Genomic DNA, 19,793 nt, shown 5'->3' with positions numbered 1-19,793 from the left:
GAAAATCAAATCAAGTGTGGACATCGTTTGAAATTCTAACTCAGTTCAACCTCTTGATTGTTAGCTGTGTGCATCACACATGCATGACTCACGCTGTAGATGAAATCGATGTATGCATACGTCTAGTATGTGATTACTGATTAGTACGTATGCACATGTACTAGATGATGACTTGTAGTGTGAGATCGACCTGTATGGCATAAGGTTGTTGCTTGAAGTTAACCAGAATTGTTTCCGTTTCTGCAAGAATTAACATCTAAACGGAAATGTACAATATCTCATTTCGATGTGGCTAATTAAACTACACTTCTGGCCAGAGCTAGTCGATCCAAAGCACAGAAGATATATATGGAACTTTTTCTCGCAAACGGCATTTACAGCATCTAGATGCATATGACTAAAATCTTGTGCGTTGTACATGTCTCCTACCCTGGCTATTTGAAGACTCGGAAGTCATAATCAAATTTATGGCGCAAAAAGGCAAACACAACTGGATAGACACCGATTGATCGATCTGATCCCAAGAAAAGAACATAAAACAAACTAGTACACATTTACTCTTCATTTAATTAATTAATTTACAATGTTATTATCACCCATCCTATACTATTATTTCCTCTTATTATTTTCAAGATATCTAGAGTGTATCTCCAACACCTATGTCGATGCACACATTCAGTACCCGTCACATGCATGCGCTAATATACTATCTTCTCTCCTCTGTACAGTATAGTACACTGCTCCAAGCCAAATCTCCTGAGATGTGTCCAAAGCGAAGGCCGTCGAGAACTAGAAGCCACTAATTAATTGCCGATTATTGCGCCTAATTAATCATGCTTAGAGAGATCATTAGCGCGCTTAATTAGTTTACGGCGACCTCCGGGAATCCCATTTGCGGGTGCGGCGAGAGCGGCGAGAGGATGCCGAAGAACCCCTCCAACTGATCCCACGACCAGCTCGACGGCATCGGTGGGACGAACAGCTCGCCGCCGCCGCCGCCGCAGGCAGCTGCCTCCGACGAGGGGGAAGGCGACGTGGATGATGATGTCACCGTTGAGGTTGTCGTTGAGGCCAGCGACGACGACGCCGGCGATGTGTACGTCTCGGTCTTGACGGATTTGGATGATTCTCCGATCACCTCGACGTCCGGGTCGGCCGCCGCCGTCTCGTGCCGCTTCCGTTTGCCGTGGGTCGACGTCGTCGGCGGCGGGGGCGGCGGCGGCGGTGCCAGGAAGTCGGCGCCGCGGGAGCCGACCTCGTTGGGGAAGTTGAGGATGGCCTTGGCGCCGCGCATGCGGAAGGCGGCGCGGTCGTACGCGCGCGCCGCCTCGATGGCCGTGTCGTACGTGCCGAGCCACACGCGCGAGCCCCGCTTCTTGGGGTCGCGGATCTCCGCCGCGAACTTGCCCCACGGCCGCTGCCGCACGCCGCGGTACTTCCGGAAGTCGTTCGGGTCGGCGGCCGCGGCCGCGGTCTGCGCCTGCAGCAGAGCGGCCGGGTGCACCGCCTCCGCCGCCGCCCACGCGTGCGACGTCGGAGGCAGCGAGATCGTCAGGGGCGGCCTCCGGGGGTCCGACACCGGGGACACCTCGCCGCCGAACCGTATCATCACCGGCTCCGCCGCCGCCGCCCGGTAGACCGCCTCCGCCTCGCCAGCGGCGGCATGCGCACCCAAATACTGATCATTCGCCATGTCCACGTACCCAGCCGGTGTCATCGTCATCGGCTGCTGCGGCAAGAACGCCGCGGGATGGAAACCCTGCTGATGCTCGGCGAACGCGGCGACGCCATCGTGATGAACTGCCACCGGGAGGCACGCGTCGGCCTCGACCCCGAGCAGCTGATCGTGGAGGAGCTGGAGGGAGATCAGGTCATCGATGTCGCCGCTGAAGTCCATGGCGCTCTGAGGCGGCGGCGCAGAATTGAAGCGGAGAGGTCGTCGTGGAGAGGAAGACGAGAGAGGAGAGGGGACTCGGGAGTTTGGAGGTGTTCGCGCAATTGCATCTGCGAGGAGAAAGCTAAGATGGGCTCCTCTACTTATAGGGGGTGACCGTTGGCGGCCGGAAAGATTTTTTTTTTCTCTCTCTCGCTCTTCCCCTTTCCGCGTTAAGCAGCAAAGAGTAATCAGAGAGAAGGCTTGCACTAATCAAAGCCACTACTAGCCTGATTTGACGAGCTGCATGTAGGGACTAGTTACTTGGGTCGTGTGATTTGATACGAAATAACTTGTGGCAATTTTGCTGTCCCGGTGTGAAAAATGAAGTCCTGTTTAGATCGCTTGACAAAATTTTTTACCCTGTCATATCGAATGTTTAGACACATGTATAAAGTATTAAATATAAACGAAAAAATAACTAATTACATAGATGGTGGGTAAATTGCGTGACGAATCTTTTAAGCCTAATTGCTCCGTGATCTGACAATGTGGTGATATTGTAAACATTTGCTAATGATGAATTAATTAGGCTTAATAAATTCGTCTCGCATTTTACAGGCGGATTCTTTGTTTTGTCATTAGTCTACGTTTAATACTTCAAATGTGTGTCCGCATATCCAATGTGACACACCAAAACTTTACACCCTTGGATCTAAACACAACCGAAATTAGAGTAGCTGTAAAATTTTCTTTTTGACTTAATTAGACTCTAAAAATGGAAAATAAATCATATAACCAAAGCAGGCTTAAGCTTTTCACTTACTATACAACTTGAATACATATGGTTTCTTATCAAACCTAGAAATATATCAAATATTAATATAGAACAGTGAAGTTAGTATTACTGGAGCTAGAAGTAATATTAATAATATATACTCCGTATGTACGAACCGGCAAAAGATTTGGGTTGAGATCATGATTCAAATTTTCATACAGAAGTTTTCGAAATTTCGCCCAAATTTCTTTTTTCTAGAATTTGGAAAATTTTGTTCAAAAATTCAAATTATCTCAGACAAATTTTTGGTCCATTCGGTAGCCCCAATAGAAATAGCTCAAATGAAATTTTAAACCCTGGTTGAGATGTATTTACTATTTTACGTAAAAAAAAGAGTAGATTTTGTAGCTATTTTCTCTATTTTGTTTTATTAAGATAAGACTTTGCCAATGATTGTTCTATTAAGATATCATTTTTTCGGACACAAGCCTCATTAAGATTTGGGTCCCAATTTTATTTAGGTTCTATGTCTTGCCCTTGCTAATTAACAAGGTTAAATGCAGTAAATTTTGTAGCTCGGATTGACTTAAGTTTGTAAAATAGTGAGACTATTAGATGAAAGTAAATTAAACATGTTCACCATAGTTTCATGCGTGCTAAATATATAGTTATAAAGAAATTCTAAAAATCAGACTTCATAGACGATTGTGATGTTAATATCACTATATAAACTTGCAAGATCAAATTAAAATCACAAAAAATATTACACACAGTGACATGTTTTAATTATTTGACCTTTTTTCACGTAGATCGAGTTAAACCTCTCTATGTTTATAGAGGGACATATAACATAATAATTTATTCTATCTATATTTTTAAAAATATTTAAAACTTTTTGAACCACGTGTTAAAAGAAAGTGTACATTAAAATCCTTTTTCCCAACTTTTGTGACATTCATCTGTGTAACTTATCACAGAGGTACATACGGTGCATGCAGTGAGAGATGACTAGCTAGGAGTATATTCTACTCCCCATCTCGGTCAAAACTCAAAAGGGGTCGTGTTGGGCAGTTATAACTGTATAAAGGATAGCTAGATGTATAGGGCGAGAAGCGAGATAAGCATGGTTGCGTTAACTGAACCACAGAAATGACATTCCTAAATTTCTCCTACCACGTGGAGAGAGACTCAATCTGCACTCTTTTTACACGTAGATGCATGTTTCTGTTTTTTTCCTGATCTCACCAAGGGAGAAAGTCGATCCGTACCTTTTCTTTGACTAGAACACAAACTCAAACACACAACTGTTCGCATAATTACACATTCTGTATACTCATTGAACATGCGAATTTATGCAGTGTACCAACAAATTTGTTGAGGAATTATTTGTGGCACAGACATAAATATATCTAATGTACTTACCTTAGTCCATGGAAAATGTTTCCTTCTGTACCGTATCAAAATAAATCAGATCTTATCCCGGGCATGATGTCCATGTGTAAAGTATTGGGACGAGGTGGTCTGTGGACTGTGGCTAGTTTTTCATGTTTTGAATTAGAATATTAGATCCTCTGTATGCACTGCTTTATGTGGAAGGTCATTCTCAGTAGTATACCTCTGCTTACCAAATTAAATCAGCCGCAGGACAAATTAAAATGCCCCGTTAAAATCATGGTTTCACACAGTTGCCGCGATACAGCCCTGCTGATCGACTTTCACGTTTTGATCAAATCCCATTCACAACAACAATAACTTAATTAATCCATATAGACACGAAAGATTTGTGTAGGCACACTTATTAGTACTGATATATAGTACCATCTAGCTGTGGACACATGCTATAGCTAGCAGGTTAGGCCGCTTGACACGACAAATCGAACTGGTCATATTGGGTTCCAAGCAGGGGGCGCTACTGTGTACTCACCGCGAAAGGGAAGTCGGCGAGCCCGGGCGGTGCAGTGGATGTCACGATTCTCGCCTGCTAGCTGCTGTGTGTGTGACCACCATTTCACTGGTAAAATAAGAGATCGAGGTCGGAGAGCTCGATCAGGTCCATGCTTTAATTTGGTCTCGCAACTTGGCAAAATGGTGGTACAACGATCGACTATACCTGATCGACGACGTTCCCATCGCAGCGTGCCTGGCTTCCTGTCTGCAGCTATCGATCTTCTAGCTATCTCACGGCCATAATTGGCAGCACCGTTGCAGAGTGGCTAGCTAGCTAACACTTGTCACGGGCTGACTTTTTGCCCGGCGCCGCTTGATCATCCAAGGCGCGTTGCGAGTTAAGATGAGATGGTGATTGATCCCGCGCTTAATTATTTTTTCTTCTGTCTGTGCTGTGTGCGTGCACTGTGCAGTGGCTGTGTGCGTGAGCGTGCACGGGTGCTGGGCTGACATGGGCGAGACCTACTGGGGGCCGTGTGCTGTGCGTTACGACTGTGAAGAGTAGCATAGCATCGGCAACGAGGCTGGGGTGTCTAACTTAGGTTGTGTTTGATTCAGCTCATGGACTGAGGTAATCCATCATTTTTCGTGGGTATATTTCTCGAATTATCGAACGATGTGTTTTGTATAAAAATTTTATAGTTTTTTTCTAAAAAATAAATAAATCTACATTTCAGTTTTCGTTAGGGTTATAGATACCACATAACTAATAGTAGTTGACTAAATCTCGGCAGGACCCACCACATACCATATCCTATACGGAAACAACATGTGGATATAGGAGGAGTTCCAGATAAGGAAAGACAACCAAACTTCTACATGGAAACGACAAGTACTACTCGGATTGTATACATATTGGTTTCCCTAGTTCTATGGGTATAAATACAAAGCCCCCTAGGAGGAGAGGGGACATACCCACCACGGACAACATAGACGCCACAAAGCCACAAGCCAATACAAGCCAACATACGCCAAGACAAGACGCCAGATATCGAATTCGGAGATAGGCACAGCTAGTCCCCTACGGTGTCTCCGGATACTGTCAGGAGAGACGAAAGCGCTATCTTTGATCTCGCCGGGCACGGATTCGAGGAGGAAGACTACCCTGTTGTCGACTACGAGTCAGACCTTCAGACCGCCATGTCGACAACAGTTAGATAGGCTACCCCAAATTTTGTACTGGTGTGATTATGGTGAATAAGAGCAACGACCGGCTTCGGCCAACAGGATGTAGGGTTATTACCTGACATTCAGGGCCCGAACCTGTATAAAAATACTTGTCCCCGTCTCTTTTACCTCAGTCTCGCGTATATCCTAGTACCAACGATTCTCATACTATGCAAATACCGGAATCGCGACATCAAACGTCGACAGTTTTGTAATAGTTAATATTCACTCCACCCCAAATATAATGCATATCAGTTTCTCACCGTATCTTATAATATTATAAAACTTGCATATATGCGTACATTAACTAAAATATCATCATCTAAATTTACTTTGTTTTAAAGCTTCTACCATCAAATCCCCTATCACATTATTTTTATACATAGAGGTGATCAATCGAGGAGGTGATTAAATTATTTCTTGACCTTTGAAATTTTAGGATACTGTTGGTGATGCTCTAACGAAATCTTAGTATCACGTTTTTACCAATCCCTGTCAAAATTTTAACAATTTTGGAACCTTCTACTCATCAAACTATACCAAATTATGGGGTCTTAAAAACTCATTCACATTCTCGAGCTTACCAAATTTAATAACACTATATTTTACGATTAATTTCCTCAACATATATACCAAATAGTTCCAAAATTTCATATAACGGAGTCATTGACGGGCTAGTGTTATGTACAATTTGAAGTTTGTACATACGTAGTATAGTACTTCACATGCATAACCTTACATAGCAGCTAGTCGAGAATGTCCAGCGCTTGTACCGTACGTACCCGACTACTCCACGTAACTGTATCCATCCATTGGGGCTTCGGGAACAGGTGCACGACGAAATACTTGATGAAGCGTGCTGCCGTATTTAAGTTCCATCAAGTACATTTCGAGGCTCGTACGATGTACGTGTGCATTTTTTTCTTGGGCTTGTATAACTTGGTACCTCGATTCTCGGCACTGCGTTGTTTCTTTTTTCGACTCTCGGAGCGATCAACGCACGACGGACGAGTGCCGAAATTTTGGCAAATTTGATCCGAAAACTTTATCTCGATGTTACCGGGGTTAGCGCAATAGTCTAGTTTTAATAAATTCTTTATTCTTCAAATAATATAGTACTCTCTTCATACTCGTAAAAGAAATCGTTTAGAACAGCGACACGGTCTCCAAAACACAACTTTGACTTCTTTTTTCTATAAAAATATCTATCTATCTATCTATCTATTATATACTAAAAGTCCATTAAACTTCCTACAAACGCTCTCAATCCGCCACGTGTCACTCCTACAAACACTCCTAAACCGCCACATGACACTATATAATCTTACCGTCGATTTTCACTTAAATTGGTGGACTCGATATTTTAGACCATTAGATTAGATCTATTATTTAAGAAAGTAATCCATTCCTCTGTTGTGGGTCAGAAAAAGAAAAAAACATACGTGCATACGTGTGGCTTCGTATAACCATGGGCCGGAAAAAGAAAAAACCATAAGAACGTAGTACGCTCTCCTGTCTCTTCCTCTTCCTATTCTTTTATATCTCTATCTCTTTCTCTTCTTAATTATTTTATGTTATCAAATTAAAAACGAGTTAAGTTGACCATAATTTAAATGTACATAGCTAATTTATATTCTATTAAAACGTTGCTCTATTTATAATTAAATTGACAATTTTACATCCAATATTTTGCTATATATAAGCAATATGTTATTGTGGTATAGACGGTGCATTTTGCAAGTTTGCATGCCATCTAAATAAATTAAATACTTATTAACAACATATAATATATATATATATATATATCTATCTATCTATTATTATATACTAAAAGTTCATTAAACTTCCTATAAACACTCCTAAGCCACCACGTGGCACTCTAATAAATTAAAAAAAATATATAACTTGAACTGGTGGGCCAATTGGATTTATCTCATAAAAAAATCATTCCTCAACCACTACCGTACGTTCTCATTTCCTTCCCCTCAATCCCTTCTCCTCATCTCTTTCCTTTTTTTCTCTATAGTAGTTAAGATTTTTGTTTTATTACTTAATAATTAATTTCTTCACTTCTATCTCACGAGAATGGCTGTGGATTCTTGATTGCATGTCCCATGCCTAAATATATAAATGATTAATGATCTGATGCATGCTTTTATAAATAACAAATCTATTTTTAACTAACAATTTAAAAAAAAAGATAATAGTTACATAGCAAAATAATCATAATTTTAAAAATTTACTCCCTCTATTTCATATTATAAGCCATTTTAACTTTTTTCTTAATTAAATTTCTTTAGATTTGACCAAATATATAAAAAATTTAACAACATCTATCACACAAAATTGTTTTGTTAGATATAACGTTCCATATATATCCATAATATGTTTTTTATTTTTGAAAATTTTACTATATTTTCTATAAACTTGGTCAAACTTAAAAATTGACTTAAAAAAGTTCAAAATGACTTATAATATGAAACTGAAACAGAGGTAGTATATCTGTTTTTATTTAGTTTGTTTGAACGGTTGTTTCATAATTAGACAGCTAAATAATTTAGAATCAATATTACCAATATTTCACTTTAAAAAATAAAATGTGTTATTTGAACTGCCACCTATTCTTTACCTGACAACCCAAATAACATCCTATTTTTAATTTATTTGAACCGTTGATTTATGTTACTCATATTTTACTATGTAAAATTTAAAATACTTAATTTTAACATAGACCAACAAGCGAACAACACTGAAACATTAAAAAATTGACAATATGTATTATGTCATCTTAATCATTCTACGTAATAAAAATTAGAAAAATACAAAGTCATCATGTATGACCTTTTAGAGACATGTTAAATTACCAAGTGTCACATTTTAAAAATTAGTAAAATCTTATATATTAAAAGAAAAAAATAAAACATCTAGCTAACAGTTTTCACCTAGATTGATGACCTATTAACATTATTTTCAACTATATAATCTACTTTTAGAAAAATATATCTTGATAAGTGGCATGTCACATCTTTTAAAAAAATCTTGCAAATATTAGGAAAATTACATTTAATAATTGGCTTTCACTTAATCACTTAGAAAAATTACAAAAAAAAAAATCCCCTCCACACACGCCCATCACTACACACCCGCTCCTTCCCCTCTCTGGCTCAAGCTCTACACTTTTCATTTCTCTTACGTTCCTATTTAACTAAAATATAAATAATCTATAATTATAAGTTTCACGTTTGATTTCTAATCTAACTATTGCTCTGTTTATAATCAAACCAACGATATAAGATCCATATGCCTATAGTTTACTATATAACAAATACGACATTTTAACACAATCGGCCTATTACTTACGAGTATCTCAAATGCAGCCTACGATACATGCTCGCGCGAATGCGCGGGCTACCTTCCTAGTTTATTGAAAAGTGATATATGTATACTTTTATGAAAGTATTTTTCAAGACAAATCTATTCATATAATTTTTATATTTTCAAACTCAATAACTTAAGAGTTATTCATGATTTATATTTTTAAAGTTTGATTTAAACATGACTTTCTTTATAAGTATGGAGGGAGTATTTCTTTCAAAAAGATGAGTGTACCAAAACTTCGGGAAGAAGTACGCGCCCAACGATTAAATGAAGCGGTGCCGGACGACCAGGTGCGTGGATTGGGCTGATCGCGACGAAACGATCGATCGATCGATCGATCGATAGCCGTTCACCAACGTGTCGAGCAGGCCGTGGCGCCACGATGCATGCCGTCATGTCACCAGATCGAGTTTTTGCCGCCGCCGCCGCCTGCTGCTACGCCAAGCGAGCAGGGGGGCCGCTAGCTCAAGCGCTGCTTGACACGTCTCGGTTTCGTGTTCTTACTGTTTCCCACGGAGAAGTAGCAGCCTAGCAGAAGTAGCAGTACTGGACAAGAACGTGCGTGAGCTTGTACGCATGCATGGCCACACTAGCTGCCGCCAACAGATTTGCTCTGATAGAGATTGTAGGAGTACGTGACAACTGACAACCTAGCCCTTTTTAGCGCCTTGTAAAAAGTCATCAGTAGCCGGAAATTATGGATTACCATTCGTGTTTGAAGGTTAGCTATTCAGAAAATTATCAGCCATATCATTCAGCTGTTTGGTGGAATAAGCTAAACAACATATTCGCAAACGGAAAATAATTTATGAATAAAACTTTTATATACGTGTTCTTATTGATCTAAAATAAAAGGTTGGAAAATAAAATTCGATGAAAAAATCTTAAAATCAGCTATAAATTTATGGTTGAAAATTTAAATTTTAGCTGATAAACATAAGTATAAGAGAAAAGATGATGCCGTATATTTTATTGTTTCTAAACTCACTCACTCTCTCTATATATATTAAAAAATATATGGTGGGGGTTGTCACGTACTGGTCGTACGTGAAATACAACCGAAGTGAAAAAAATCTCGAATTTCGTTTAAAATTATATACGTAAAATGAAACTATGTTTCTGTTCCAAATTCAAGGCTTTACAAGCCGTGAAAGAAAGGTGACACACATCGCCGCTAAAATCCACGTCAAACCATGCGACAGATTTCTACTGTTTGGAAAGGGATTACTCCTACCGAGAGCAGGTACCACGGTAACCTACTTACCGTGCGGTAAAAATCTCATACACTCTAAAAAATAAAAGAGCAATGCTACACATACTAAATTTTTCTTACTAAACTTTTACTAACAATTATCTCAACCGTTTGATTTAAGTATATGTAAGTTATAAAAAATTTAGATGCACTCATAGGACACATCAGTGTTAGTAAGAATTTAGTAAGAAAAAATTAGTGCGTATAGCCTTTTCTAAAATAAAAATTAAGAGGTTACTAAAACTAAGATAAAAAAACCACAACGGTTACTGCACGAGGTTACTGTAGTAACCGTGGATGCAAACACTCCAAAAATTTGTGATTGCCACCACCTTGCTAGAAGGACCAGGCAGAACCAAGTCAAACGCTAGAGCGGACTTCCAAGTTCCAGCCCAACCCCAACAGCCAAACACTGTTCGGCGCCTTGACCACGCGCGCCAAACGCCAACTTATCGCCGGCCACACACGCGCACGCCCCCCACCCGGCCACCCGAGTCCGAGTACCCGACGTCGCGCGCGCTGCGCTTTGGACCCCGTCCTACGGGCTACTACTAGTACGGCACACGCCCGGGAGCGCGCGGCCCCCGTCCAGTTTTGTCGGACGCTCGCTACGCGTCAGCGCGCGTGATCTGTGGGTCGGTCCCTCCGGATCGGGCGGGCCGACGCGAACGCAACGCGAGAGCGAGGCGGCCGGCCGGCCGGCCTGCCTCCAGACACGCACCCGTACCGCACGGCAGCGAAGCACACAGCACACAGCGTGCCAGGTCGCGTACCGCGCCACGCGTTTTAATTTGAGTTAGCTTATCCAGTTTGTTTCCCAGCGAATCCTTAATCTGTTCGCATGCAACTGGCCAACTGGACGAAGATATACATAAAGGGTTTACGATTTCGAGATAGCCTTCCGTTTCGTGCTCTGGTGGAACAACGGTTTTCGTGAAATCCGGTGAAAAGCCGGTAGATTCCAAACAAATTTCATAAACCAAAATTTAAATATAAATTTCTTGAGTTTACCGATAAGCTCGCGAAAACCGGTCGGCTTTGGCGAAATAATCGAAATTTCAATCGGTAAAAGAGGTAAACTTATTTTTCCCCTTTTTTAATTCGTTATTATTTTCTTTCCTACTATAAATTTCAGTAAATACGTGAAATACATCATTTTTTTCAAAAATTTATATCCCAATAAATTCTATGAATATCATACTATTTACAAGATTTTATTTGATTGTTTTCTTTTTTATCAATTCAAATTTGAATTTAGATAAAACTCATCGAAATCTCATATGGCTTCTACTTTCAAGCCTCATCAAAACCTTGAAATTTCGCAGAATTCAACCGATTTTCGTCGGAATTGTGACCCCTGATACATACTACATCACTGTATAATGTACACCTTATCTAATAGTAGTATGTACTCCTGTTCTCCAAGCTTGGTCCAGTTTTTGCTCTCATACTTAATAGGGTACCAGATTAGAATACACCACTGACCAATCATCAGCGGCTCGACTAACGTGCTTGCTTACCGGTATTGTTCTACTGGACTTCTCTGCAGTCTGCGCTCTCTACACTCTTTATTTTGTCCTCAATCGTGGCAGAAGATTACTACGCTAATTCGGTCATTCAGTAGCTGGATTAGTTTATAAGCGAACTGTCCCTATACGATATTTTGCTATCAGAGCCAGGTAATTAAGTGGTTACATTCACAAGGATGGAGACGAATAGACAGGCAGAGAAAAGAGATACGATTGGTATATGCACTGTAAAGAAATGAGCAGACACGCCTACCACTGTCGTACCCTGCTAGAAACCACGGCATCCACATCATCCCGTCGCAATTGTCTCATGGGTAGTAACGAGCACAGCAGCTAGAATAATTCACCGATTGCATTGATTTGAAGCCAGTGCCAATCCCCGTTCAGCGAAAACTCTATCGGCGTCGCAGGAAAATGACCATCAACTTGTCACGCTGTCCAGTGAAATTACTAAAAGAAAGCAGCATTGCTTTGAACGCATGAATCTATCGCTTGATTCTCTTCACAGGTCGATTTCAGAGTTCAAACCAATGCAGAAATCCGGTTTATTCAGGACTCCTGAAGTCCATGAATTCTGAACTCTGAAGCCAACGCCGAGAAGTGGCCACGCAATGCATACGAGTATACGAGCTCATTCGCTTCGCAAAACCCCAAACAACCTGACGCATTTGATAAGCTACTACCTGACTATGCCACATTGCATTTCAGGGGGAAAAAAATTACAGAAAGGATATCTATCTCTGGGACTCTGATTCTCTGAACTGACCGTTTCAAGAGGCGATATTGCGTCCCCCCCGAAAAAGTAGTTTTTTGGACTCGCGCCGATGGCGTCTAGCGTTTGATCCGTTCGTGCGGTTTTACTCGAGTTTTGTCCCGCAGCGAGAGGTTGCGGATTGTACCGCGACTAAACGTCTAAAACCTGAAAGGCAGCAACGACACCGTTCGCAAGAGTCCAAGCTCCGTGATCCGGTCGCGGCCGCCCGGACAGGATTCCGAGGCATAATTTACCCCCAAACTGTATGCCACGATTAAGATATCACTGCGAAGTATTCTGCCAACTTGTCAACCGAACGAAATGAAAGGCAGGTCCGGTTTTAACTTTGTTAATTCGGCAGCCACTTGGTCGAGCACACTGTTGTTTGACTGGTTCAGGTGTTCGACAGAGAGTGAGACAAGAACAGTTAAAAGAGTGTAGCTGGAATCACGGATCAGCAGGCAGTAGTAGTATACTATAGTGCCACTACTTTACTAACAGAACCACTAATGGTGTTATCTTACGGAGTACTTTGTTAGTATAACCAATGATTTGTTTGATGGATAATGTAAAGTTGGTGTGGACGGCGATATTCTTCCTTTTGACTACGAATGATTCACCGCTGAATCTGCACTGTGCAATTCGGCCAGCAATGGAACGATCATGTAGTTCGTTCTGACATCTGATACAGGAAACTGATCAGAAGTTGAATTTGGATGAAATTCCAGGTATGGTGTAATTCCACGACTTTCTATGCCGGGCCTCCATTGCTAAGTTTTCCCCCCTATTGCTAGTAGGTTGATGGGTCGCACGCCCGGCACACATGTTTTGGCCTTGCTCGTGTGTCCATAACTCAAAATAGGTAACCTAACGGCCAAGACTGATTTTGTCGAAATGTCATATAGCTAAATACACTGGTCTTGATACATTTGACAAGTACAATGGAGCCAGTAGATAGCAAGATACCATGTGCCGCTAATTTGGCAAAGCAAATACCAGAGACCTGTTCTCACTTGAACTGTAGGAAAAAAAATTGACCAAAAAAAAAACAAGTATCCGTGACAGCATAACGTACCAGAATGGTAAGCCGGCAGGTCATCCGTAATCCAAACTATTCAGCAGTTCATCACGACCAACTTGAGGTCAGAATGGAAAAAATTACGTTTGCTGGAAAGCTCCAATTACCATTTACAAGTTCAGCGTGGACATTTGTCTCAAATGGAAAGGTAGGTGGATAAAGCATCTTATAGACATTTCATAGATCATCATTTGATATGAGGAATCCAACTGTGGTTGATTATTCTGTCAAGAATTCTCATGCACAAAACAACTTATGGAATGGGATACCGTGAAGTCAGCACGGATGAAAGTATCCAAGACCCTCAGATATATTCACATTCTGGTATTCTATGCATATCCCTGACGGGAGTAAAAAAGCTACAGACCGTTTACATAGAGTCAGCCTATGTCCATTACTTCCAAAATTTCAAAATGCATGAGCAGACTGCGAGGTTTGCCATCAAAATATCTCTTTTGGGATAACACAAGTCTCCCTTCACACCTTTGAGCTTCATCTTGAAGCAAGCGCAGCATTACCTCTTTCTCCATCTGGATCCATGAGCGGTTAGGATCAGACCACTGCCTCGGAGTACCATGAAGGACAAAACAGAGATTCTTACTAGTGTGCATAAGATAATTTGCTATCTCCTTAATCACTGCATGATCGGTAATGTACGCTCCAGCATGATTGAGGCCAACATCCACATAATGGAATTCAGACGCACTTGACAAAAACTCAGTAGCTGAAATAGGAACAAGGAGATTGCGAGTTAAAAGAGGTGGGCTTGATCCTGAAACATCATCTGATATCTTTGCTGATTCTGAGGCCAAACAGGCAAGTTCTGTCACGAGCTGGTTGACAACAACTCCACCCTTACTGAACCCCAGGATGACAGTCTTCGGAGGACAGTATTTTAACAGTGATGTAGTAGGACTTTGATTGCCTGATGAACCCTTCATTGTGGCCTTCGTAACCATAGATTGTATCTGGTAACCACAAATTGTGCATGGAAGAAATGCAATTCAGTACAAAGCAATTCAGCACAATAATTTGACACGATAAATGGATGAAATCATGAAATGAAGACTCAAAATAGTGAGATATTGCAATAAACAATTGACATCTCAGTAGGTAAACAACTATCAAGACAGAAATTGCATTGGAGTAAAAAGAAAACTAACATATAATGCATTCGTTTTCTCCTATTTTAGGAAGTATTTATTTTATAAGCAAAGTTCTTGAAGTTTAGCGCACCATGGCAGTATATCTATATATCCAATATGCTAAGCATTACGTTAGCAAAAAAAAAAAATACAGTAGTAGCTGCTCATGTAGTCAAAAGGTAAATCAAGCAAGAAAGACAAAAATCACCATCCCAGAAACCCAATCAAGTCATCCTTAGAAAGTCATATTTACTTTACCAAATGTGAACTAATAATCTGAGAAGCTGATTCATATAGCAGGCTGAAACCTTACGTTGACAAAAAAAAATGTTAGCGCGAAATTCCTGTGTTGGTAACCAAAAATTAACAAAATATCAAGAATTCAGTTATTGTAGCATCGTATACTAACTATAACTGAAACCAGTGATGAATAATGTGCCTCATGAATTCACGATTGCATCAGTAATTCAATGGTACTCCTGTATATGTAAGTATCTAAACATACTACTACGGAAATATTAAGATACAAGTACAAAGTATTCGAATAAACGCTTGATTGTAATGATTCTAATTGCATAAAAGAATAGAGAAATTACAGAATTTTACCAAACCTCACGAATGCAATGTCCTAAAATGATGGTAACGCCAGCCGCCGCCGGGAAGCCAGTGGGATCATACCGCTCGGGGTCGCCCACGGCGTCCACGGACGGAACGAGATCTCGGTAAACTGCAAACGAACCAGCGAAGCAGGCGGCATCCACCACCCACGCGTTGGCCTCCCCGGTGAGCTTCCCGGCGAGGAGCCGAGCCAGGTAGGCGGCGTCCGACAGCCGCTCGATCGCCGGGTCGCCGCTGCCCCGGACGCGGTCGCCCGTGAAGAGAATCGCGTTGGCGCATGGGACCTGGCAGAATCAGGCCTCGGATTAGAGAGAGAGAGAGAGGGCCAGCGAGGAAGGAGACGACGGTGCAGGGGATTGGGGCTTACGGCGAGGGTTTTGGCCGGAGTAAGGACGAGCGAGGCGGCGACGCGGAAGGGAGGGCCACCTCGGGAGAGCGGGACGTTGAGGACACCGGTCCACCGGTCCATGCCACCCCCTCCGCCGCCGCTGCCGGCGGCGAGGCCGCGCTCGCCGGAGTTGGTGCGAGGAGGAGCCGGCGAGCGGGAGGAGAAGACCTTGTAACCCATCGGCTTCTAGTGTCCTCCTTCCATGTTCCATCTCCTCTACTTGGGCCTCCCAAAATTGCTAGACCCTTCGGTCTCGAGCGGTTGAGCCCATCGCGACTACGGAAAATTTTCTGGCCCATCGCAAGCCCAGGTTTGCAGCTTTTTCTTGGGCTTCCTTTCAGCAGATGGCTTCACCAACGGCCGAGAGAACACGACACACCTCCGTTGGCAGAAGGAATAAGTCCATTTTACCTCCCTCATCTCTTGCTCTTGGATGAATAACATCCCTCAACCGGAAAACCAGGTATAATGCCTCCTTCTTCTCTGAAAACCAGAGGAAATCACCTCCCTCAGCGGTTTCGGAGGCGGTTTTGTCCTACGTGGCACTTACGTGGCGGTGGCTCCTCCATTAACTAGCTGAGTCAGCTTATGGACCCCACCTGTTAGCAACCCCCATCCCATCTTCTTCCTCACGCGGACGACACCAGCGGCACGCAGGCACGAGGCTGCTTCATCCTGAAATAGAGAGAGGAGCTGGACCTCAGCACGTCTCGCTTCGTCGTCTGCCGCATCGGCATCGTCCCCTCCAGGCACGACTCGTCCTCGTCCGTCCACGCCATCGGGAACACGACCTCCTCCTCCGCCGCCTCCCCATGCGCCACCGCCGCGCCGCCGACCTTGGGCCTCTCCTCTGGCTCCGGCTCAACCTGCACGCGCACACAGTCACAAACACGATCAAGAAACGTCGCCGGAGATAGAAACGATCACTGCAAATCGAAACAAAAATGAATGAGCTTCGGGTGGTCGAACGCCGGTTGCAGGTGCAGCGGCACGCAGTCGATGACATCACCGTCGGGGCTCTGAATGTAGCCATGCACAACATGACAGCCAACCACCTCGAGTCTTTCTTCCTCCTCTCGACAGCAAGAGCACAAGCAGCTAGCTACTCCTAGCTAGCAAAGCTAGCAGCTGATGGAGTGAGTGAGAGAAAAGAAGAAAAAGAACGGAGTTGCTAGAAATATGGCGCCATATGCTACAATCGATTTTTTTAGCCACTTACACAGTAGTTACACCTCATTTACACCCCACTTACATATGTAATAGTATGTAATTTTCGAATTTACATATGTAATTTTAAGACTTACATTGTAAATACACTAAAATTACGTATGTAATTTAGGGACTTACAATATAAATACATACCGACTATTTTTTGATGAAAAATATAGCGCCATACATATAGCTACACCCAAAAAGAATTACCTAGACAGAGGCTTTCTTCAACCTCAGTAGCATCGCAGGAAGAAGCCAGCAGTAGCATCGCAACGCTCCAGGGCCACGCAACTCGTGGTGACGGATGGCTCTCCCCCCCTCTCTCCCCGGTCTTCCTTTCTTCTCCGCCCGGGGATAGCGAAGGAGCACGGGACGGCGACCGGTGGTGGACGGCGGTGGTGGACGGCGGTGGTGGCAGGACAGGAGCTCGGCGAGGGATCTCTAGGACGGCGGCACCGGCGGTGACGGGGATGACTCTCTCTCTCCCCTTCTCCACGTCCTGCGTGTTCTCGCTACTTTGGTCGTACGACGGCGATCAGTGCTCCGACATCGTCTGCCACCACCGTCGCTCCCTACCGCCACCGCCACTGCTCTGGCCAAGGTGGAGAGAGAGACCGCGGGAGAGAGAGAAGGTCGAGAGAGAGGGAGGAGGAAGAAGGAAAGGAGAGTTTGCACTGACATGTGGGTCTCACCACGCTGAGTCAGCTCGTCAACGGGTCAACGACACCACGTCAGACGAAAACGCCAGCCAAACCAATGAGGGAGGTGATTTGCTCTGGTTTTCAGAGAAGAAGGAGGCGTTATACCCAGTTTTCCAGTTGAGGGATGTTATTCACGCAAGCGCAAGAGATGAGGGAGGAAAAATGGACTTATTCCTGGCAGAAGCACATATAAGCCCGCCCTCACCATCCTAAAATAAAGGCCTGCTTAGTTCCCAAACAAAATATTTTATGCTGTCACATTGAATATTTGGACATATGTATAGAATACTAAATATAGACAAAAAAAAAACAATTACATAGTTCGCTAGAAAATTGCGAGACGAATCTTTTAAGCCTAATTGCATCATAATTTGACAATGTGGTGCTACAGTAAATATTTGCTAATGACGGATTAATTAGGCTTAATAAATTCGTCTCACAGTTTCCTGGTAGAATCTATAATTTGTTTTGTTATTATACTATGTTTAATACTCCAAATGTGTATCTGTATAATCCTATGTGACATGCATAGGCAAAAGTTTTTACTAACTAGACAAGCCCTAATTTTAGAAAGGACGCGACTAGGGAGCGGCCGATAGCTGGTTTGTTTTAATTAGCGACCACTTCATCCACATATAAATCTCTCTTTAGCTAAAAAATACAATGGTGTACTTTTTTAAAACATCTTTAATGACTTATATCTTTTAAATCACATATTATTTTTAAGATCTATTTGCATCATTGTACTCTGCTCGAAATATGTGATAAAACGAGATCCATGTTAATATATTCGAAACATTTTATTAATTTAAAAGTAATTTATTTAAATTATAGAAGTAACTTAGTTATGTAATAGAAGTAACTCTCTATAGTATTAAAAGTAATTACATTATGACTGAGTTGAAATAAGAAACTATGTGAAGTAAATTCACAAACAAAAGTGTAGAGAAGATTTTCAAGTAAATACATTTATGAAAGTAAATAAAATAAAGTCTAAAAGTAATTTACATAAATCATAAAAGTAACTTAGCACAAAATGGAAATAATTTGTTACAACATTAGAAGTAAATTCGTTGTAGGGAGAAAAAAATGGTATATCTAAAAATTAAATTTAAAGTCCATACATTATAGAATTGACTTAAAAACAATAATAAAAATAATCAACTTAGAGCATTATGAATGTATAAATAATTTAATAAAATCTAAAAGTAATTTATATATGATAAAAGTAACTTACGATACGTACTCCCTCCGTCCCAAAATATAAGAAGTTTTAGAGTTGGATACGGTTATTAAGAAAGTAGTTAGAAGTGAGTGGTGGAGAATTGTGAATGGATGAGTAGTGAAGGTACGTGAGAAAGGTGAATGGTGAAGGGTTGTGATTGGTTGACAAGAAAATGTTGGTGGAGAAGTTGTTATATTTTGGGATAAATCCTGAGGGCTAAAAGTTGTTATATTTTGGGACGGAGGGAGTATATAATAAAAGTAATTTATAAATATAAATATTTTTTCGTCGTAATATAATATGTAAGATCTTGTTGTGAAGATTTAATTATAACAAACACACTGATGTAATCGGATTATAGATCGAATAAGTAATTTGAGATAAAACTTTATAAGAAGGGGAAAAAGACATGCATGTCTAATAAAAAAAGGCATGCATGTGTAGTAGGCTTCTCCACCTCTCCCACGATCAAACGGCTATGACGCAGCGTGTGTGGACGAATCTGAATGGCGTCGCGCGATAAGACAATATCAAGAGGCCTCGCTGATTAATTTTTGTGTTTTAGGAACATAGTATAAAACATATTTTTAGTACTATAAATATATAAACATCTATCTTGATTTGTATCAGGTTATTATCCAATCTGGTACGAGGTTGAATAGAGGGTGTCCTGTCTTATCCTCGTTAGATCATCTCTAGTGCCGGTTCGACTTGTATAGTCCACCGAAAACGAATGTGTTTAGTTGGA

At 41.7% G+C, this 19,793-nt stretch overlaps 2 protein-coding genes across 2 annotated transcripts; both read right to left on the bottom strand.

Moving 5' to 3' along the window:
• Nucleotides 1-534: 534 nt before the first annotated feature.
• LOC4330191 (ethylene-responsive transcription factor 5) lies at nt 535-2,008 on the bottom strand. The gene has a single exon (XM_015768572.3). The coding sequence runs from the start codon at nt 1,895-1,897 to the stop codon at nt 863-865; it is 1,035 nt and encodes a 344-aa protein (XP_015624058.1). The 5' UTR covers nt 1,898-2,008; the 3' UTR covers nt 535-862.
• Nucleotides 2,009-13,909: 11,901 nt separating this feature from the next.
• On the bottom strand, nt 13,910-16,111 carry LOC4330190 (uncharacterized). The gene is made up of 3 exons (XM_015768048.2): nt 15,887-16,111; nt 15,513-15,803; nt 13,910-14,724 (listed from the first exon to the last, which is right to left on the bottom strand). Exons 1-3 carry the CDS (start codon nt 16,085-16,087, stop codon nt 14,137-14,139), a joined length of 1,080 nt encoding a protein of 359 aa, XP_015623534.1. The 5' UTR covers nt 16,088-16,111; the 3' UTR covers nt 13,910-14,136.
• Nucleotides 16,112-19,793: the final 3,682 nt, after the last annotated feature.

This window comes from Oryza sativa, chromosome 2 (genome assembly GCF_034140825.1).
Source record: "Oryza sativa Japonica Group chromosome 2, ASM3414082v1".
NCBI lineage: Eukaryota > Viridiplantae > Streptophyta > Magnoliopsida > Poales > Poaceae > Oryza > Oryza sativa.
The sequence above is the reverse complement of the archived record's forward strand: the minus strand, read 5'-3'. Positions and strand labels throughout refer to the sequence as shown.